General features: G+C 41.3%; 2 protein-coding genes across 2 annotated transcripts in view; one reads left to right on the top strand and one right to left on the bottom strand.

Annotated features, from left to right (window-relative positions):
• The window catches only part of VPS37A (VPS37A subunit of ESCRT-I), an 85,356-nt gene that overhangs the window by 7,960 nt on the left and 58,990 nt on the right, over nucleotides 1-18,406 (bottom strand). The window lies entirely within an intron of this gene.
• The window catches only part of MTMR7 (myotubularin related protein 7), a 112,700-nt gene that overhangs the window by 86,897 nt on the left and 7,397 nt on the right, over nucleotides 1-18,406 (top strand). Inside the window, exons 8-11 of the mRNA XM_010374474.2 lie at nucleotides 12,072-12,181; nucleotides 13,841-13,966; nucleotides 16,114-16,163; nucleotides 18,140-18,340. Coding sequence (XP_010372776.1) covers nucleotides 12,072-12,181; nucleotides 13,841-13,966; nucleotides 16,114-16,163; nucleotides 18,140-18,340 — 487 coding nt within the window. The remainder of the gene's footprint in view (nucleotides 1-12,071; nucleotides 12,182-13,840; nucleotides 13,967-16,113; nucleotides 16,164-18,139; nucleotides 18,341-18,406) is intronic.

Raw genomic sequence — 18,406 nt, 5'->3', positions numbered from 1 at the left:
GTGAGGTCAGGGACTGTATGAAAGGGGGCCAGGCAGATCCATTCTAAAAGACTGGAATCTTTTTAGCAGGCCTCAAAATAGAACAACTTAAAAAAATATTCCCTGACATGATGAGCATTGACAGTGGAGGATGTTTTGTGGCAAAGTCAGGTGGCCCTAGAGATGACATCCAATCTGTTCTTTCAGGCGAAGGTTTTTGAGTCCTCATTGATCAGAATCTTCATTCAGTGTCGAAAGGGTGGTTGGAGGCAGAGCAGTTGGAGTTGTGGGAGTCACCATGGTGGGTACGACGGTCACGTGTTAGATACCTGCTCTGGTCTCCCTGCCAAGTTGCCTTGGAGGCAGTCTAAAGGGAATGGCCCCGGACACACCCAGCCCCAGGGTTTCTCTGATAGTCCTCTCTGCTCGGAGAGGAGAGGTTGTGGCTCTCGCTCCTGTTGTCTCTTCTGCTCGACACCCTCTTCCGTACCTCATGTCTTTAGGGGTGCTGGCTAATTCAACCTTGAGGAAATGGATGATGAATTTAGCCCTTTGTAGATATTGCAGATTTAAGCTTTTCATTTTGAAGTATTTCCTTTATCACATTACCTGCAAATTTATGCTGTGACATTCTACCAGATGTGAGCTAATGAAAAGCTGTAAAGGTTGGTTCTTCTCCAGCTTTCTATAGTCTCAGTTTTTAACCATTATTAATTTCCTCAGATTACTTAGCTATTGGAGGAGATAACCACTAATAACCTGAAAATCTAGTCATTTTTTTCTCGGAACTTGGCACCCTGGGCCTAGGTTTCCACATAGAAAAATCATTTTCCCATTAAAGTGGAAATAGGTCGCTTTACATGGAAAGAGCAGTTTGTACGGCTTTTTAACAAGTGTTCTGCTAGACCAGCAGCCTGTCAGGCTTCACTGGCTATCGGCGCGGTCATTTAGAGGAAAGAAATGGATCAAGCATGTGTGCTTTGCCTCTCTGGTGTTGTATGAGGATTTCAAACACAGCTGCTCAAGTGCTGGATGGGATCTGCCCATCTGGATCATCATACACTAAGCACAGAGACATAGGCTACAGCAAGAGTATGGATGCATGTGCGGTGGAATGGATTCCAGCTCAGTAGTTTACTGGCTATGTAACCATGGATGACCTGGTAAACCTCTTGAAGCCAGTCTTTCCAATCTGAAAATCGAGAGTGAATCTACCCAGTAGGGTAGATTACGCAGAGCCTCAGGCACAATACCTGCTTGTAGTAAGTACTTAACACACAGGAGTCGGGATGGTTATCACAGATGCTCATCTATTCATCAGTATTGGAGTGTTCTCTATGCCAGGCATTGGATAGGCAAATGCGTCATTCATTCATTGTGAAAAAAGTAACCAGTGTTGACCTAGAACAGAAATCATGGCAGGAAGAAAAGATCATGCTTGTTTATTAGTGATCTCACTGAGGGCCTTCCCTGGGTAAGTCATGGTTGAATGTTTTAGCTGGATGTCAAAGCCAAAGCATTTGACATTATCAAAGGGACAAAAGAAAAGAAGGTTTTATTTAATGAGAGAATAGTAGTTATATTTCTCCAAGCGGTGCTTTATTTTGCAGTTCACTGAGACCATTCAAAGATTAATTTTAAAATGTTCACCCTCAGAATTATTGTTCTGTTAACCAGATTTTCAGAGAACTAGGCGAGTTTCAAAATGAGTGCTTGTAGAAGAGAGCGTAGCCCGTCAAACTCAAGACAGATGTGGCTAATGTTAGTGATAAGAGGAGCTGTTTTTACGTAAGGCTCTAGGTGGGGTTTGGCAGTTCAGTTTGCTTGCCAGTGTTGGTCCTGGAAGCTTTCTCAGCTGGCATGAGGCGTGTGGAACGACCCCCACCCCTGCATCCTCTGCTGCATGTGCTGCTCATTTTACCACTTGAGTTATTGGCAGCCACCATCTCAGTCTTCTGGGATTCCTGGCCTTCTCTCTAGTGCCTACTGCTTTACATGCACGCCAGACTTTCCAGCCTCTCAACCCCCATCTTTTCCCAGTCTCGACTTCCCTTGTGCCATTTGCTTTGAGTTCCCTATTTAGATTTTAGCATCCCTTAAACCCTACCTTCAGTTCAATTCCTGTTCTTCCTGGCTCAGTTTGTATATTTACTTTTAATTATTCTCTGTTTTTTAGTGAAAATAATATGGAAAGTAGAGTCAAGGGATTTAGATTTCTATCCCAGTGTATTTGCTGCGTTGCTAGCATCTGAGTCCATTACTCCTTAATAAATCAAGATAATTCTGTCGGATGGGCGTGGTGGCTCATGCCTGTAATCCCAGCACTTTGGGAGGCTGAGGCAGGCGGATCACCTGAAGTCAGGAGTTTGAGACCTGCCTGGCCAACATGGCAAAACCCCGTCTCTACTGAAAATAGAAAAATTAGCCTGGCGTGGTGGTGTGTGCTTGTAGTCCTGGCTACTCAGGAAGCTGAAGCAGGAGAATTGCTTGAATCCAGGAGGTGGAGGTTACATTGAGCCGAGATCACACCACTGCACTCCAGCCTGGGCAACAGAGCAAGAGTCTGTCTCAAAATAAATAAATACATAAATAAAATAAAATAAAAAATAGATAATTCTATCCACTCTAGATGGGAAGTTGTGAAGGTTCATTGAGAGGAAAGCACCAAGCCCCATTACATATGGCAGATGTAACAGAAATGGGCACATACATACATTTTTAAAATAAGAGAGAGGGTCTCCCTATGTTGCCCAGGTTGAAGTGCAGTGGTGCAATTGTAGCTCACAGCAGCCTCCGACCCCTGGGTTCAAGTGATCCTCCTACCTCAGCCTCCAGAGTATCTGGAACTACAGGTGTGCACCTCCACACCCAGCTAATTTTTTATTTTTATTTTTGTAGAGATGGGGTCTTGCTACATTGCCCAGGTTGGTCTTGAACTCCTGGGCTCAAGCAGTCCTACTGCCTTGGCCTCCCAAAGTTCTGGCATTACAGGCACAACCCACTGCACCCAGCCACATGTTTTTTATTTGCTGCAAAGTTTTACACACCTCTGCAGTTAATATTCACATCTTACTGTCCTTAGCACGTGTTAAACCTAAGATAGTACAGGTTACCACCATATACTGTGAATCTGTCTTTAGACACAAAATTCACATTCATAAATACTAATAGCACATTATCCTATGAACTTGCTGCTTGATTTTCTTTAGGCCAGTGGTAGTTAGTATTTTGGAACATATGGTGATGGGCTCGTGTAGGCTAAACACTTTGATTGTACAGGCCATAATTAAGTCCTCTTTGAATGGCTTCACCTGGTGGATGTTCAGTGGAGGGACATTATCATCATTTTGCCAGTTCTCTGAAGACTTACAGATCTTGGCTTCATGACTCCAAAATGGGAAAAGGACAGAGCTAACACTGGCGGAACTCAGACCAGTGTTGGGTTGGTAATCAAGGGAGGGCCATGTACAATTCCAACTTTAGATCTCAGGGTACAAGAAAGACCAACTCCACAGGGTTCAAATGGAGACTTTTTTCGCACCCTCACTGACCCCACCCGGCAATTGTATAGGAGAGAATAAGAGTGATATAGGAAATACCTAAGGCAGAGTATCTGAGGCTGATTTTCTTCTAAGTAAATTCCACATCTGCAGAGGTCCTAAAATTATATCTATTGTCTTTGCTTTTTTATTTTTTCACTGTAGTTTATATATATTTGTGACATATAGTAGTCCTGTTATATAAAACAAATATCACTAGACCTGGGCATGAAACTCCCGATTAGTAAGCCCCGTTCTCTGCAGTTTGTGGCATATGTCTCTGATGTCAGCTGAAATGAACTTTGTTCAGCAAAATGGTTTGTAAATATTGGTTTGGGTTTGGCAACAAGAGTGAACAAATAAGTATTTCTACCTTATCCTGAGTTTATCCAAACAAACCCAATAGTTTTATATTTAAAAATCCAGGCGCTAATCGTTTTGGTCTCGAGTGTACCCCCATCTGCCCATGTCTATTAATCATCCGCAGACCTCTTTGCTTTTCACACTGCCAGTGAGCACACAGGGGAAGAAAACACCCTCTCAGTGGTTAACTTTGCTTGAGAACGTGGTGGGGTTATTTTACTTAGCGCATGCAATGTTAATGCTCCTGAAAACAGAAATGTTAAACAAGGAGCCTTCTTAGTGCTGACGTGGTGAGAGCCACAGCAGCCTGTCCCGTTGCTGAGAGCTAACTGGACACAGAAGCGTGGGGACGTTCTCTCTGGCAGGACATTCTAGGCCTGGTCCTGTGGCCATCCATTCCTCTCTCGCTTTTGGTGCAGGCCATCTCCAGGTTAGCTGGCAAGCCCGGTGTCTTTATTTTTAAACTTGCAGTCATTTCCATGCCTTGTGGGAAGAGAAGGTGGTGAAAAGGATCTTTTGTTCCTGGGCTAAGCATCAGAGCTTGGATGCCAAGATGTTCTTCAGGCCCCCTGAACTTAATAATCAACAAGAATGCTAACTAGCCCTAAGCCCTATAACGACTGGAAAGTTTGGCCTGTTCAGTGAAAAAAAGACTGCAAGAGAATGTTATCTGTGGAAGGCTTGGAGGAATCAATTGCATCCTGAGACTTCACGCAGTGGAATGTGTGTATTTTAGGATTAACTTGAATACTTTGGGGCATGGCCTGGGGTTGGACAGAAAGCCCAAGCAGCACACTCCCAGGCAGTGGTGGTGAGAGCTCATGGACGGTGCTGGAATTTGCTATGCTTCCCATGGGGCCGTGTTTCAGGGCCGTGTGCACAGGCAGAAGTGAGCCTGATGCTTGGAGGGCCCGTCGGTATTGCTGGGCACTGTCATAAGGCGACAGATATCGAGAAGGGCCGGGCTTGCTCAGTTTTACCTCGGGGCTGGCATTTGGCCTTCGTAGCAGATTGTGCTGTCTGTCTTCCAGGTGGGTCCATGCACCCGAGTTCACAGAAAGACTTTTTAAGTGCACCCTGGGTACATTACTTTATGGAAACTGGCTTCTAGATCATCAACTTCTGTATGTCCTCCTTACTACAATTACATGACCTGCTTCTCAGAATGCTCCTGGGGCCAGCTTTAAGCCATCTCTCCCTTCCCAGCTCCCTTCCTAATTGCCTTGTTGCCACCTTACAAAAATAAAAAAACATTACCACACCCTCAGTCTTGCCATGATGCATCATCTCAGGGTGTATGAGGGAATATGTAGTTTTATATTTTATTTTAGAGGTACATGTGAAAAATGTTTGAAGACTTCTGATCAGATTAAGCTTCCTTGAGCAGTCTAAGTCAATACTGTGCGTAGCAGTAAAATGCAGGACACAAGTGCAGAAAATATTTGGAATTTTAAACTTTCTGGTGGCCACATTAAAAGTAAAAAGAAAATTTCATATGTTATATAAATATGTATATGTATATTAATTTTAATAATGTATTTTATTTAACCCAGTATATCCCAAATGTTATTTCAACGTTATCAGTATAAAAAGCTAGTAATGGGGTGTTTTTGCTTTTTTTGTGTGTACCATGCCTTTAAAATTTGATTCATATTTGACACTTACAGCGTATCTATCTCAATTCCGATCGGACATATTTCAAGTGTTTCGTAGCCACGTGTGACTAGTGATTACTATAACAGGGCAGCACTGTTGTAAGTGTTAGAAAGCATAACCTTTAAGCTGATGATATTTGGGAACCAAGATTGGTTCATGTTGAATTATGAAAAAAAAACAACCTGAGGTTGAGAGACATTAACAGCACGAACTCTGGAGCCAGACTGGAGCCTCGTCTCACCACGTATCCATCAGCTGGGAGACGCTGGACAAGCACTTAGCCTCTGTTTGCACTGGTTTCCACCATCAAGAATGAGAATAGTAAGTGCCTTCCTCAGAATGATTGAGGATTGAAAAGCTAAAGCTAATCGATATAAAGCACTTAGTGTCTGGTACCTGGTATGTAAGTGTTACTATTATTATTATTTCTGGTAAAACCTACCAAGGTAGTCATGGTGTGGTGGCAAAAACTCTAGGTTTGTCTCTCAGAAGACTTGCATTTGAGATGTCTTTCTGCCATTGATCACTTCATGCCTTAACTTTTCGGAGCTTCAGCATTGACATGTTTGAGTGAGTCTAACACCTCCTTCCTCCAAGGACACCTGTGCTGGAGAAACAGATAATAAAATGTGTATCATAGCTACCATTTTTGGGAATCTTCTTTATGCCAGTGTAATGCTTATTTGTATTATTTCAGCTTTACAACAACTGTTTGAGGAAGGTGTTTTATCCCCATTTTATATTTGAAGACAGCGAGGCTCAGTAACTAACCCTGGTTACCATGTTAAGCGTGGGTAGAGCTGGAGTTTGAGTGCGGCTGTGTCTGCCTCTGAAGCCCTTAAACATTGCTACATGCTATTGCCCATGCATATGTCATGATTACACTGTTTACAATTTTACACTGTAATTTTACACAATTACAATTTTACACTGTTTAAAATCTAAGTTAAACAAGGAGGCCTTCCTGTTTCCCCAAGAGGACAGAGTAAGCTATTGTGAAATCCCTGCTGATGAAAACATCTGGAAGTGTCAGCGAGTTTGATCAGGGAAGCGGGACAGTGAGCAGGGCTTTGGAAAAGGGGCCTTGTTTTCAGGAGATGTTGGGGATGTGAGGGTGCAGAGCTGGGTGCCTGGAAGAGCAGAGGATAAGTCACTTGTGAAGGCCTGCAGCAGGGGCTGGAGGGGACGCCTGTGGAGGCTGCTGCTTCTGTGTCAGGTGTCACTGTGGGGCACAGAACTGGCCATCAGAGGCAGGGGAGTGAGGACAGATTGGAGTAGGCAGCCATAGCTTCATCAGCTGCCACTTCACGTCACCTTCCACTGCATATCACCTTCCAAACATGCAAAATACCGGTAGCAGACCCTAACCTGGAACCATCCAGACAAGAGGATCTCAGGAAGCCTGGCTGTAGGACCTTACTGCAGTGGCCAACAGTGATTCCTCCTGGAGCCACGGGAAGAGTGAGTCCAGACACATCAGGAACACCATCTGTTATGCTTGTGGGAGCCTTCCTTCCTCCTGCTCCAGTTGCAGTAAGCTGAAGCCTATTTCACATGACTGTTCTATCATATTGGGTTCTTGGGGCACTCATCCTGTATCTTTTTTCCTCTGCCTGCTAGGCATTATCATGAGCGCTGTTCCCTGGTGTGTTGTAAACTTGTCTTCAGCCCTGCTTTTTCTGTGGGATTCCACAGAATTGTGGAAGCGTTGCTCCTAAGCAGCGTTTGGTGTACGTCTGCTGGGTGTCCGTGAGATTCCCAGCCCAAACATGATAATTCTTATCTTGGGGGCTTCCGTGCATAAGGAAGGTGTGTTTGGATCCCAAACATATGTGAGACTAGGCCCAGGGTTTCAGCATCTCAGGAGAGATTTTTGTTCTCATGCAGGGTCCAGGCAGAGATTGGCTTCCCATCATCATCCTGACGCATGAGTGGATTTTTTTTAACAGCTCAGTTTGATGTAGGGAATCTTAGTTCCAGCTTCTGCCTTGCACAGGCCCAAAGTAATTTCTTGTTTCTGTTCCAGTTAAATACAATATATAATAACTTACCCACTTCCTCCTGACTTCCCACTAAAATGAGAATGAAGTGGAAAAAAAAAACCAAAAATACAAAAGGATGGGAGATTGAAAGAGGAGGTGATGGAAACAAAAATATAAAAGGTGCAAAATAAATGGATGAGTGATAAGTAATGACACAGACTAGAAAAAAAAAAAAGCTGCAATTTATGGCAGAAGTATGAGAAACCCCAAAGGCAGCCAAACAGAAGTGCAGATCCTTTGACAGTCTCTGGAATTCGAGCCATCAGGTGTCTCTGAAAGAAGAGCACTAGCCGAACATTTGCACAAGAAGTTGATGGGATCCCAGCCTCCTTCCTCCCCTGCACTGCCTAGTGAGGCCCCTTCCCACCCTTCCACAAGAGAAGATGGTGATGCACTTTCTGGAAAGTCAGCCTTTCTGAAAACGTTTACTACAGGGACTCTGGGATCAGGAGTACCAGGCAAAGCTGGAAGAGGGGATGGGGAATGCCAGCCCAAAAACGGGTTAAGTGAAAGTGTAAGTATCGAAGAATGAGACCCATGGTTACTGCCCCAGCTGTCCTCTTAGGACACTGGCATCCAACGTGATGCACTCAGGTGTTCAGAAGATTCCATGCTGGGGCCTGCAAACATCTAAGACAAAGGACTTGCAGATGTTACATTGGCCAAATCCCCCATAGCAAAGCCCAGCAGCTAAGAAAGCCTGCCCACGCACACAGCACACGGCACTGTTAGCCTCCTGTGTCTTGCTCTTACATGTGAATGGATAGGCAAAAATGAGAAAATTGAGGAAAGCTCAACATGCATGACAGAGACCACACCCCCCTAACACACACAAAAACTGCCATTAATATTTTTAGAGAAATATTATAAGATTGGCAAAATGTAAAGCATCAGCAATACCAAGTATTAGTTGGGATATGGGGAGAGGAACTTTCCTACCCTGCTGGTGGGAGCATAAACCACTGCAGCCCTTTTTAAGAGCAATTTGGCAGTAGAGTCATCCCTCAGTATCCAAGGGGAATTGTTTCCAGCACCCCCACCCCGGCCCCCATAGATTCCCAAATTCACACACGCCCAAGTCCCTTACATAGTAACATGGTGTATTTGCATATAACCTATGCACATCCTCCCATTTATTTAAAATCATGTCTACATTACTTGCAATACTTAATACAATGTAAATGCTGTGTAAATAGTTGTTACACTGTATTGTTTTTCTGTTACCATTATTTTTTGTTGTACTGTTATTTTTATTTTTTTCAAATATTTGTACTCTGTGGTTGGTTGATTCCAAGGATGTGGAACCCGAGAATACAGAGGGCCAACTATGCATGATAGAGCTGAAGATTTAGGAACTCTGTGACCCAGCCCATTTCACTTATAGAAATCCAGGTACAGGGAGACTTTCTACAAGGAGACTGTAGAAAGATTTTTTTTTTTTTACTATACTATTTGTAAATATTGAAAAAGAGGAAACAATTGTCAACAGTAGGGGGATGGACAAATAATTTGCAATATAGAGTGGAATATTATATAGCTGCTAAAATTAATAAAGTTTATTTACATAATATGGGTATCTAAAAGTTGGATAAAAATGGCAAAGACTATGATATATATGTAAATTTTAATACCTATAAAATATATATTATTTGAGGATAATAGCAATAAGGGCTAACTTAAATAATAACACTTTGATACAGAGGCTATTATTACCATTTTACAGTTGAGGAAACTGAAGCACAGAGAGGCTAAGTAATCTGCCCAAGCCCACACAGCCAGTATGTAAGTAGTGAAAGGACAAAAAGTTCTTGGGAATATTAATAATCTTCAAAGGAAAGAAGCAGGATGGCATGAAAACACGAGGCTTTATTTGTAACTTTATTTTTTTAGAGAGAGGATCTGGCTCTGTCATCACCCAGGATGGAGTGCAGTGGCAAGATCCTGGCTCACTGCAGCCTCAAACTCCTGGGTTCAAGTGATCCTCTCGACTCAGCCTCCCAAGTAGCTGGGACAACAGGCATGTGCCACCAAGTCTCACTAATTTTTTTCTCTTTTTTGTAGAGACTGAATCTCTCTACTTTATCCAGGCTGGTCTTGAACTCCTTGGCTCAAATGATCCTTCTGCCTTGGCCTCTCAAAGTGCTGGGATTACAGGTGTGAGGCACTGTGCCCAGCCTTTTTTCTGTTTTGTTTTCTTAAAAGACATCTGGAGCAGTTGTGGCCAATCTGGATGTCTGTTACATTATCATGTTTTTAAAGACTCTTTTTTTTTTAAGAGCAGTTTTAGATTCACAGCAAAATTGAGCAGAAGGTACGGAGCGTCCCACCTAGCCCTGCCTGCACACATGCACAGCCACCTCCATTATTAACATCCCCTACAGAGTGGTACACTGTTGTGATCAGTGCACCTACACTGGCACATCAGTATCACTCAAAGTCCACCGTATGGTTCCCTCTTGCTGTAGGACATTCTGTGGGTTTTGACAAATGTTTAATAATGAATGTAACCACTGTCACAGTGGACAGAATAGTTTTCTGCCCTAAACATTCTTGTGCCCCACCTATTTATTCCTCTCACGACCCTAACCCCTGGCAGCCACTGATTTTTTTGCTGTCTCCATCGTTTTCCATTTTCTAGGTCATATAGTTGACATCATATAATATGTAGCCTTTTCAAGGAAAAGTTGGCTTCTTTCCCTTAGCACTGTGCATTTAACTTCCTTCTGTGTCTTTTCATAGCTCATCTCCTTTTATCACTGAATAGTATTTCATTGTCAGGATACATTACATTTTAATCTTTATATGTTTAAATATTTTATAACTTAATGATTAAAACTCTAAGCTTGGGCACTCTCAGCCCATGGCTGACTACCCAGGGCTACAGGGCTAGTAGAGCCATAGATTCTGTGAATCAGTCTGTGTATTTTTCACTGGCCTTCCACTAAGCACCCTCTCCTTTACCATTCTGCATGTACTTTATCAGACATATAGTGTCTTCCTGCCTGTGATGCTGGGCCTGGGGTGCGGAAGGGGCAACACTGTGACCTTAGACAGGCAGTGCTGCGAACCAGAGCAAATTCAGAGGGCTGTCACTTCACCAACTGCATATTAGGTCTTCAGAGCTATGCTTCCAGCTCAGGGCAGGCATTTGGAAGGAAGATTTTGGAATCTTGCCTGAACATATTCATAATATAGTTTTCTTAGGTTGGGTTTTTTTCTGGGAATGTCAGTGTTATTTCCTTCAACATTGTTGTCATCTATGACTCAGAATTTAACAACTAATGCTTTTTTGTGTGGCTTTTATGTTGCAGGAAATCACAGTGAATCCTCTTATCTGCATTCTTGGAGGCAGGGCATCTGATAAATTAGTATTTTTGTTAATGCTGCTATGTGTCCCATATGCACAGAAATTTCAAAGAGTTCACAAAGTTGAATCTGGGGGTTTAGAGTTGGAAGGATATAATTTAGTACACTTTCCCCATTTTAAAAAATGAAGAAATTGAGGCTCAGATAGTGGAATAACGTGCAAGACTACACAGCTCATTGCTCATGGAGTTGGGGGTAGGAAAAAGGGCTCCCTGTTCCCTATGTGTGTTTACTGCATCACAGAGAACAATAAAATAAACAGAAATCTATAGATCATGATTGAATTTCATTGGTTGATTGACAAGACTCCTGAATAGGGTTTTATATGTCTAAACCTCCACTTTGGATTGCAGTATTTGTGATATGTACTCAGCACACTAGCTCTAAAGCTTTTTAATGCTTTAAATAAAAGAAGCTCCTGAGGTGAAAGTTGGTGGTTTATAATATTATAGAGGTGTTTATACACCTGCCTTAGTTGTGTAAATATATATTTCATTGGGATCCTAGGTTTTCTTCATTTTCACTCAATGGGAAAGTCCCTATCCTGATGCTCTAGAATTGGATCAGAGGTATATATGTTATTTTTAAGCTTACAGGCCTTACTCCCATTGGGTGGGGGTTATTGGCAAGAGGCGTTTGATCATTTCCATTTAAGAAATTTAGGATTGCTCTGTCTTGTGTTTTTACAACAGTCCTAATCTGAAGTGGTTGGGTGATGGAAACTTCTAAGTGGGTAGGTGCTACAATTATATGATTTTTTCCCCATTGCACTCCTAATTCAATTATTCCTTAGTAGCCCATTTTTAATTACTTTGCTGGAAAGGCAAATATGTGTTTTCTGCCAGAACGCTTAATGATTTTCATTAATATTAGGATTTAAACTTTACATATATAATAGTTATAAACAAGTGCAGTATTCCCTGTGACCGAAGAAGGTAGAAAAGTCTTACTTGAAATGGTTCCACAGAATCAAGTTTAGTAAACATGGGTATTTATTTTGACTTAAGTCTTCCAGAAAATACCTATTACAACAAAGAAATCATTAGCAAACTACCTATAAAACATGATCATATGTAAAACAAGAGAGTACCTTAATTTTGCTTTTATAACATGATTTATCTTGCAGTGTGTGAACTTAAATCTCCCTCCATGAGTGATTTCCTGTGGGGTCTGGAGAACTCTGGCTGGTTAAGGCACATTAAAGCCATAATGGATGCAGGAATCTTCATTGCAAAGGTATGCAATTGCAGAGAAAATAAATTAAGGGACAGATGAGCAAACCACTGACTTCAAAATGGGTATCCCTCTGCCATGGGCTTCCCTGTCCTAAGCTGCACTGCATTGGCTGGGTAGCCGGCTTTGTGGAGCTCCATATAATCTGTGCACTGAAGATGTGATTTTGCTAAAGAATATAGTGCTTAGCTGATAGTATGTCAGCACTGTGATCAAATGGTAGAATATTTCCAGAGTATTCTCTTCCATTAAGCTTAATCCTGGATGGAGAAAATAATTTTCTGTAGAATACAACCAAATGTGAGTTACTTCAGTGGTGGGGCTTAAGGCTTACATCCAATAGATCCTTCTTTTTAGTCATGGCATAAGCAAAAGTCACATTCTTGTAGCTGGAAGGTAGAGTCCATTCTGCCATAGGAAAATGTTGCAACTTCCATACAAGCTGTTTTAGAATGCAGTGTCTTTTGTGCTGTTAGGTTTTTTTACAAAAATAAACTCCTCAGATTTATACATAAAGAGAACCATACCTTCCCTGATGCCATGGTATGTTCTCCGTTTTGAGGTAATCATTTATTGAAGAAATCTTTATTTAGTGCCAGGTACTATTCTAGATTTTACAGATGCGACGTGAATAAGGCAGATGAAGTCTCTTCTCTCAGAGAGCTTACATTCTACTGTGGGAGACAGAGTTGTTGTTGTTGTTATTTTGAAAGGGAGTCTCGCTCTGTCACCCAGGCTGGAGTGCAGTGGCACGATCTCAGCTCACTGCAACCTCTGCCTCCCAGGTTGAAGCGATTCTTCTGTCTCAGCCTCCCAAGCAGCTGGGATTACTGGCACGCGCCACTATGCCCAGCTAAATTTTGTATTTTTAGTAGAGACGGGGTTTCACCATGTTGGTCAGACTGGTCACAAACTCCTGACCTCAGGTGATCCACCTGCCTCGGCCTCCCAAAGTGCTGGGATTACATGTGTGAGCCACTGCCCCCAGCTGACACAGGGTATTAATAAACTAATAAAACTAGAATTTTAGGCAGTGATAAATGCTATGATGAAATCTCTCCCATGTTTCGCAGCGTATGTTTCCTGCCAAGATGCTTAGCAAAAATTTATGTGCATTTGCAATAGCAAATAGATACTCTTCTTAGTGGAGATTTTCTGGTGTCATTTTTACTTTTGTTTTTTCTTCCTTTCCTCAAACTTGGACCCATTACTTGACTCTTACCTTTTATCTGTAACTTCAGAGATTTGTAACTTACAATTTTTTTGCCTTTTCCTTTTTGGAAATGGTTGGGGCCAGTAGCAACTCCAGAATTTCAGTAAGGGTTTTCACTCTGGGTTTTCACTCTGTGGAAACCCAGAGTGGAGGGAAGAGGGTTGAAGGTCCATTTGCATAGGACGAATGCTCATATTTAGTAAGTACATGTGCTTATTGGGGATGACTTGAGTGGTGGCTTCTGGATAGAATGGGAAGGGAAAGCTTTAGCTGCCAGCACCAGGCCATTCTGGCTCTGCTCTAATTAGGTAGGGCCCTAAATACATGAACGAACAAGTGTTTCGTTTTGGCTCTTTCTTTCTGTAGATATACAGTCAAACCTGGCTCTGATAGGTTCTGCCTTTTTACAGCCATTCTTTGTGACTCTTTGCGGATCGTGTGTTTTCTAGGCAGTTTCAGAGGAAGGGGCAAGTGTGCTTGTTCACTGTTCAGATGGCTGGGACAGGACTGCTCAGGTGTGCTCGGTGGCAAGCCTGCTGCTGGATCCGCACTACCGGACTCTGAAGGGCTTCATGGTGAGTGTGGCCACTGGGCCATTCCCACAGGCAGTGCCTTGACCATGGACCCCTGTTTTTGCAAGTACTGGCAGCTGCTGTTTTCTTGCCAGCATTATTTTTCTTTTAGTAGCTCAGCAAGATTAAAGGGGAAGAGATCAAATAGGCTTAGAATAAAGAGATGATTTTCTGGGACATTGAAACCATTTCAAGTCAATGCTACTGAATGACTTTTGGGGCAAATATAAAATATATTTGGTAGTTTGTAAGACAATTTTATACATCATTTGCTCATAAGTATTTCAAGTTTGAGGTAATGTGAATACATAACAGAAAACTTTTTGGAAAAAATATCTGTGGAAAAATTTTTCTATATTGTGTATGCCAGGAGTCCTTGGTAGGCAAACCTGTTTTCACTTCCAGGGTTTGTTTTTTAAGTAGTCCTTCAAACCCCTGGATGAGAATACTGAAAATTTCACAGCCTTTTGTTGTTTTTCTTTGCAAAATGACGAGTATATCCTGTAGAGTTTGAACTTTTTAGGTGGGCATCAAAACCTAACAAGTTGCTTTCACCTACAAAGTATTGTATAGTTGCCTGGGATGGTGAAGTTTTCACTAATCTGGTATAAGTTCCTTAAAATGAATTAACCTCTTAACCATGATTTGGTAGAAAGTGCTTCAGTGAATCATGAATCTGTGCTACAGAAGATGCTGACAAAGGAGTCCTAATGGGATATCTTTACTGCTGGGTCTTCATTATTGAGTAGTATCAGCAACACCCTCAGACAAGAGCGAAGAGGCGGCCTCCCTCTCTGGGACGTCTTTCTTTTTTTGGAAGTGTCTGAGAACTTCCAATGACCTGTGATAGCACTGACACCTCGAAGTGATACTCCTGCTTCAGACCCCTGCTGGACTGAGGTCAGGAGGGCTGGATTCCTTCATTTGCATTTGGAGAGTGAAGAGGTTGCGAGTCACACACTGCCCTTAGGCTCTTCTCTTGCACACATCCTTTTCCACCATCAACTCATTCTCATTGTGCCCCATTAAACTTACAACCCAAAGAAAATGTCTCGAGTTGTCAAGAACAGACTTCAACCAGTCCATATTTCTTTGTAGGGGGATATCTCTGGTCACTTTAGAGCACTGGGGATATTAATCAGACTATCCGTATTACTTGACTAAACATTTTTTAAAATCCAGGCTGGGTGTGGTGTGTAATACCAGCATTTTGGGAGGTTGAGGAAGGAGGATTACTAGAGCCCCAGAGTTCGAGATCAGCCTGGGCAACATGGCGAGACCTCGTCTCTACAAAAAATTTTTAAAAATTAGCCAAGTAGAGCCCACCTGTGGTCCCAGCTACTTAGGCTGAGGTGGGAGGATTGCTTGAGCTCAGGAGGTCAAGCGTGTAGTGAGCCATGATTGCGTCAGTGCACTCCAGCCTATGTGGCTGAGTGAGATCCTGTCTCAAAAATAAGTTTTAAAATATAAGACAATACAAAATGTAAAATACAAAACCAAAACAAAATTTTAAAAATAATAATCTAGACTGCTTCAGACTTAGAAATTCATGTTAACCCTAATTTCAAAGCAGGGCTGAAGCTTCAAATATATGCCAAACCCCATCATTTTAGATTTCTTCTAATGTGTAGAGAAGATCACTGAAAAACTTACCAACTGTTTTTTGTAAAGAGGTTGGTAATTTACATTATACTGAGAGGCAGCATCACACATTGCTTGAGATGGGGTTTGGAGTGGAGAGAGCTGGGCTGTGAAGTGGTGTCTGCTTCCTAGTAGCATGATCTTGGGCGAATATGAAACCTCTTTCCTTCAGTTTCCCTTTCCAAAAGAGTGAGAATACCATCCCACAGTTAAATGAGATCATACGTAAAGCAATGTGAACAGTGCCTGGCACATAGGAAGCATTCAGTGGGTGGGGTTCCTGCATTTTTATACATCCATTTACACTCACTGTTCCTATGGATGACCTTCAACTTTGCCCTTGCCATGTGCATCTCTGTATCAGTGGGTAATGCCTGTTCACGCATTTGCAGGTTGCTCGAGGATGGGGACTTCTGCAAGTGCCTCTAAATTCCTCATCATTATTGGTTGTGTGGTCTCTCATTTTTTGTTTGCTTCTCTCCATGACATTTATATTCTTTCTTGTGTAGGTATTAATTGAAAAGGACTGGATTTCCTTTGGTCATAAGTTTAATCACCGGTAAGTAATATTTAAGACTGTTGTTTTGAATGTTTAGAATAAAAGCACTATTTCTGAAATTTTCAATAGAATATTTAGGGGAAATATTCTTGTTTTTGAAGAGTTTGTGTCTTATTCAGAAAGCTAAAATTTTGTTGTATATATCATATCATAGATAAATGAAGTTATAACTCTGATTCCTCTTGGTAACATCTGGGCAGAACTAACTAATGTTAAATTGTTCTAGAAGAGACAGAGAATGCTTGTTCATTAGTTGTCCTAGTGAGGATCAGCCCTCCCTTCCTCCTGCCATTCGCATGTGACTTACTAAATTATTCCATTTTAGAAGTCCAGAGATTCACTTTAGGCTGCAAGTTGTGAACTGCCTGTGGAACAGTTTCTCTTTGATCTTCTATAGTCCTAAGGCATTTGTATCAGAGTGCAGTTTGTCCCAGATGTCTGAAGGCTTCAGAGCCAGATATGCCCAAGTCCAGATCCAGGCCGTGGTATTTGCTGTCTGACCTTTGGTCTCTCATCTGTGGAATGGGGATGCCTTCTTTTCACAGGGTTGTAGCATGGATATAGGCCAGCTGCAGGACTGACCTGTGTAGTAGGCTTTCAATAACTACAAGCTATTGCTTTTGGAGCCACCAGCCTCCTTTTGTCAGTGTTGATGATGCCTGTACTGTGTTCTGGCGTTCTCTACTCTTTGAAGCTGTACTTAGTTTAGTCTTCGGTGATAAAATTTAAATGTAGGCAGCAAGTTTCGTTAGATAGTTTGATATATATATATTTTCAGATGTTTTACTGTGTTTTCTTAAAATTCTAAATGCATGCAACTGCTCAAGTATATTTTTGTAGTTTTTTGCTTTTAGCATGAATCGATCACTAATTCTGTGATTTTCAGAAAATCTATTTTTAAATTTTTTTCCAGGAAAGCATAGGAACTCCATTTACAAATGAGAAAATTAAAGCACTCAATTATTAGATAAACTTCTTAACATGGCATTATTTTCAGTTTGGGGTTCTATTAATATTATATGCTAGGCAGTTAGGATCTTCAAGATAGGAGACAGATGACAGAGAGAATATGGAAATGACTGAAGATCAGCTAGATAATTGTTAGATGACAAAAAATATATTAATATTAGGCAACCCTTTTTAAAGCTACTAAACATGTGAAACTGTAACATCTGAGAAGTTTCTAGACAATTTCCAATGTTCCCACTCTTGGGAAAACTCTGAAACTGATCATTGCTCATTTCTCTTCCTCAAGGTGATGATGCCTTACTAACATGAGGTTCTATATTGTTATTTTGTCTTTGGTGACACCAAAACATCCTTTTGGATTCTCTATAAAACTCACACAATAAAGGGCTAAGGAGTCATTTAAAAATCAATACACATTTGAGGAAGAAGATTCTGATGTGCTCTTTAAAAGCAAAACAAAGGCAGATAAATATACATGTGGAATCTGTGGTCACATGGAGATAAATCATGTGACAAGCTTTAACTGCTTTCAAAATGGGAATATTCCTGGCAACTTGGGAAACCACTATGTTTTTCAAGTTGTTTTTCTTGCTCATCCCTTCCCAACCAGACAGTGCAAAAAATGAAGAGCCCTAAAGTTGTTTGGACATTTCTTCTCACCCACTCATAAAGTGCAACATTTATTTTAGAAGTTCTAATGTACTTTTAAGGAATCAATTTAAAAATGCCTTTTCTGTGGAAAGTGTTTTTGAATTTTATTTCTTGCACTAACACTTTCTTTTGTAACTATAACATGAACACATCCCTTCTATCCAGACCTTCACTACAAAGTGGCTCTGGAAATTTGAATTTAAAAACTTACGTTTCTACTTTTTTTTGTTATTGCGAGTTTGTAAGGTAAGATTTATTTAAGAACTAGGGTTGCTTTTATGATTGTGTTTGCATTTATGGCTTTCTAATTTAAAAATAAATCTGCCTTAAAAAGTCTCTAATGCTTTGTTTTATAGGTATGGCAATCTAGATGGTGATCCAAAAGAAATCTCTCCAGTTATTGACCAGTTCATTGAGTGTGTTTGGCAGTTAATGGAACAATTTCCCTGTGCCTTTGAGTTCAATGAGAGGTTTCTGATTCACATTCAACATCATATTTATTCCTGCCAGTTTGGAAACTTCCTATGTAACAGCCAGAAGGAGAGACGAGAACTCAAGTAAGTGTTTTGGTGTTTAACTTTTATTTAAAGGTTTTGACGACTGAGAATTTTAAATGGTCTTTC

Source organism: Rhinopithecus roxellana, chromosome 9, assembly GCF_007565055.1.
Source record: "Rhinopithecus roxellana isolate Shanxi Qingling chromosome 9, ASM756505v1, whole genome shotgun sequence".
Lineage (NCBI taxonomy): Eukaryota > Metazoa > Chordata > Mammalia > Primates > Cercopithecidae > Rhinopithecus > Rhinopithecus roxellana.
Note: the sequence above shows the minus strand (reverse complement) of the source record. Positions and strands in the feature narration are given on the sequence as shown.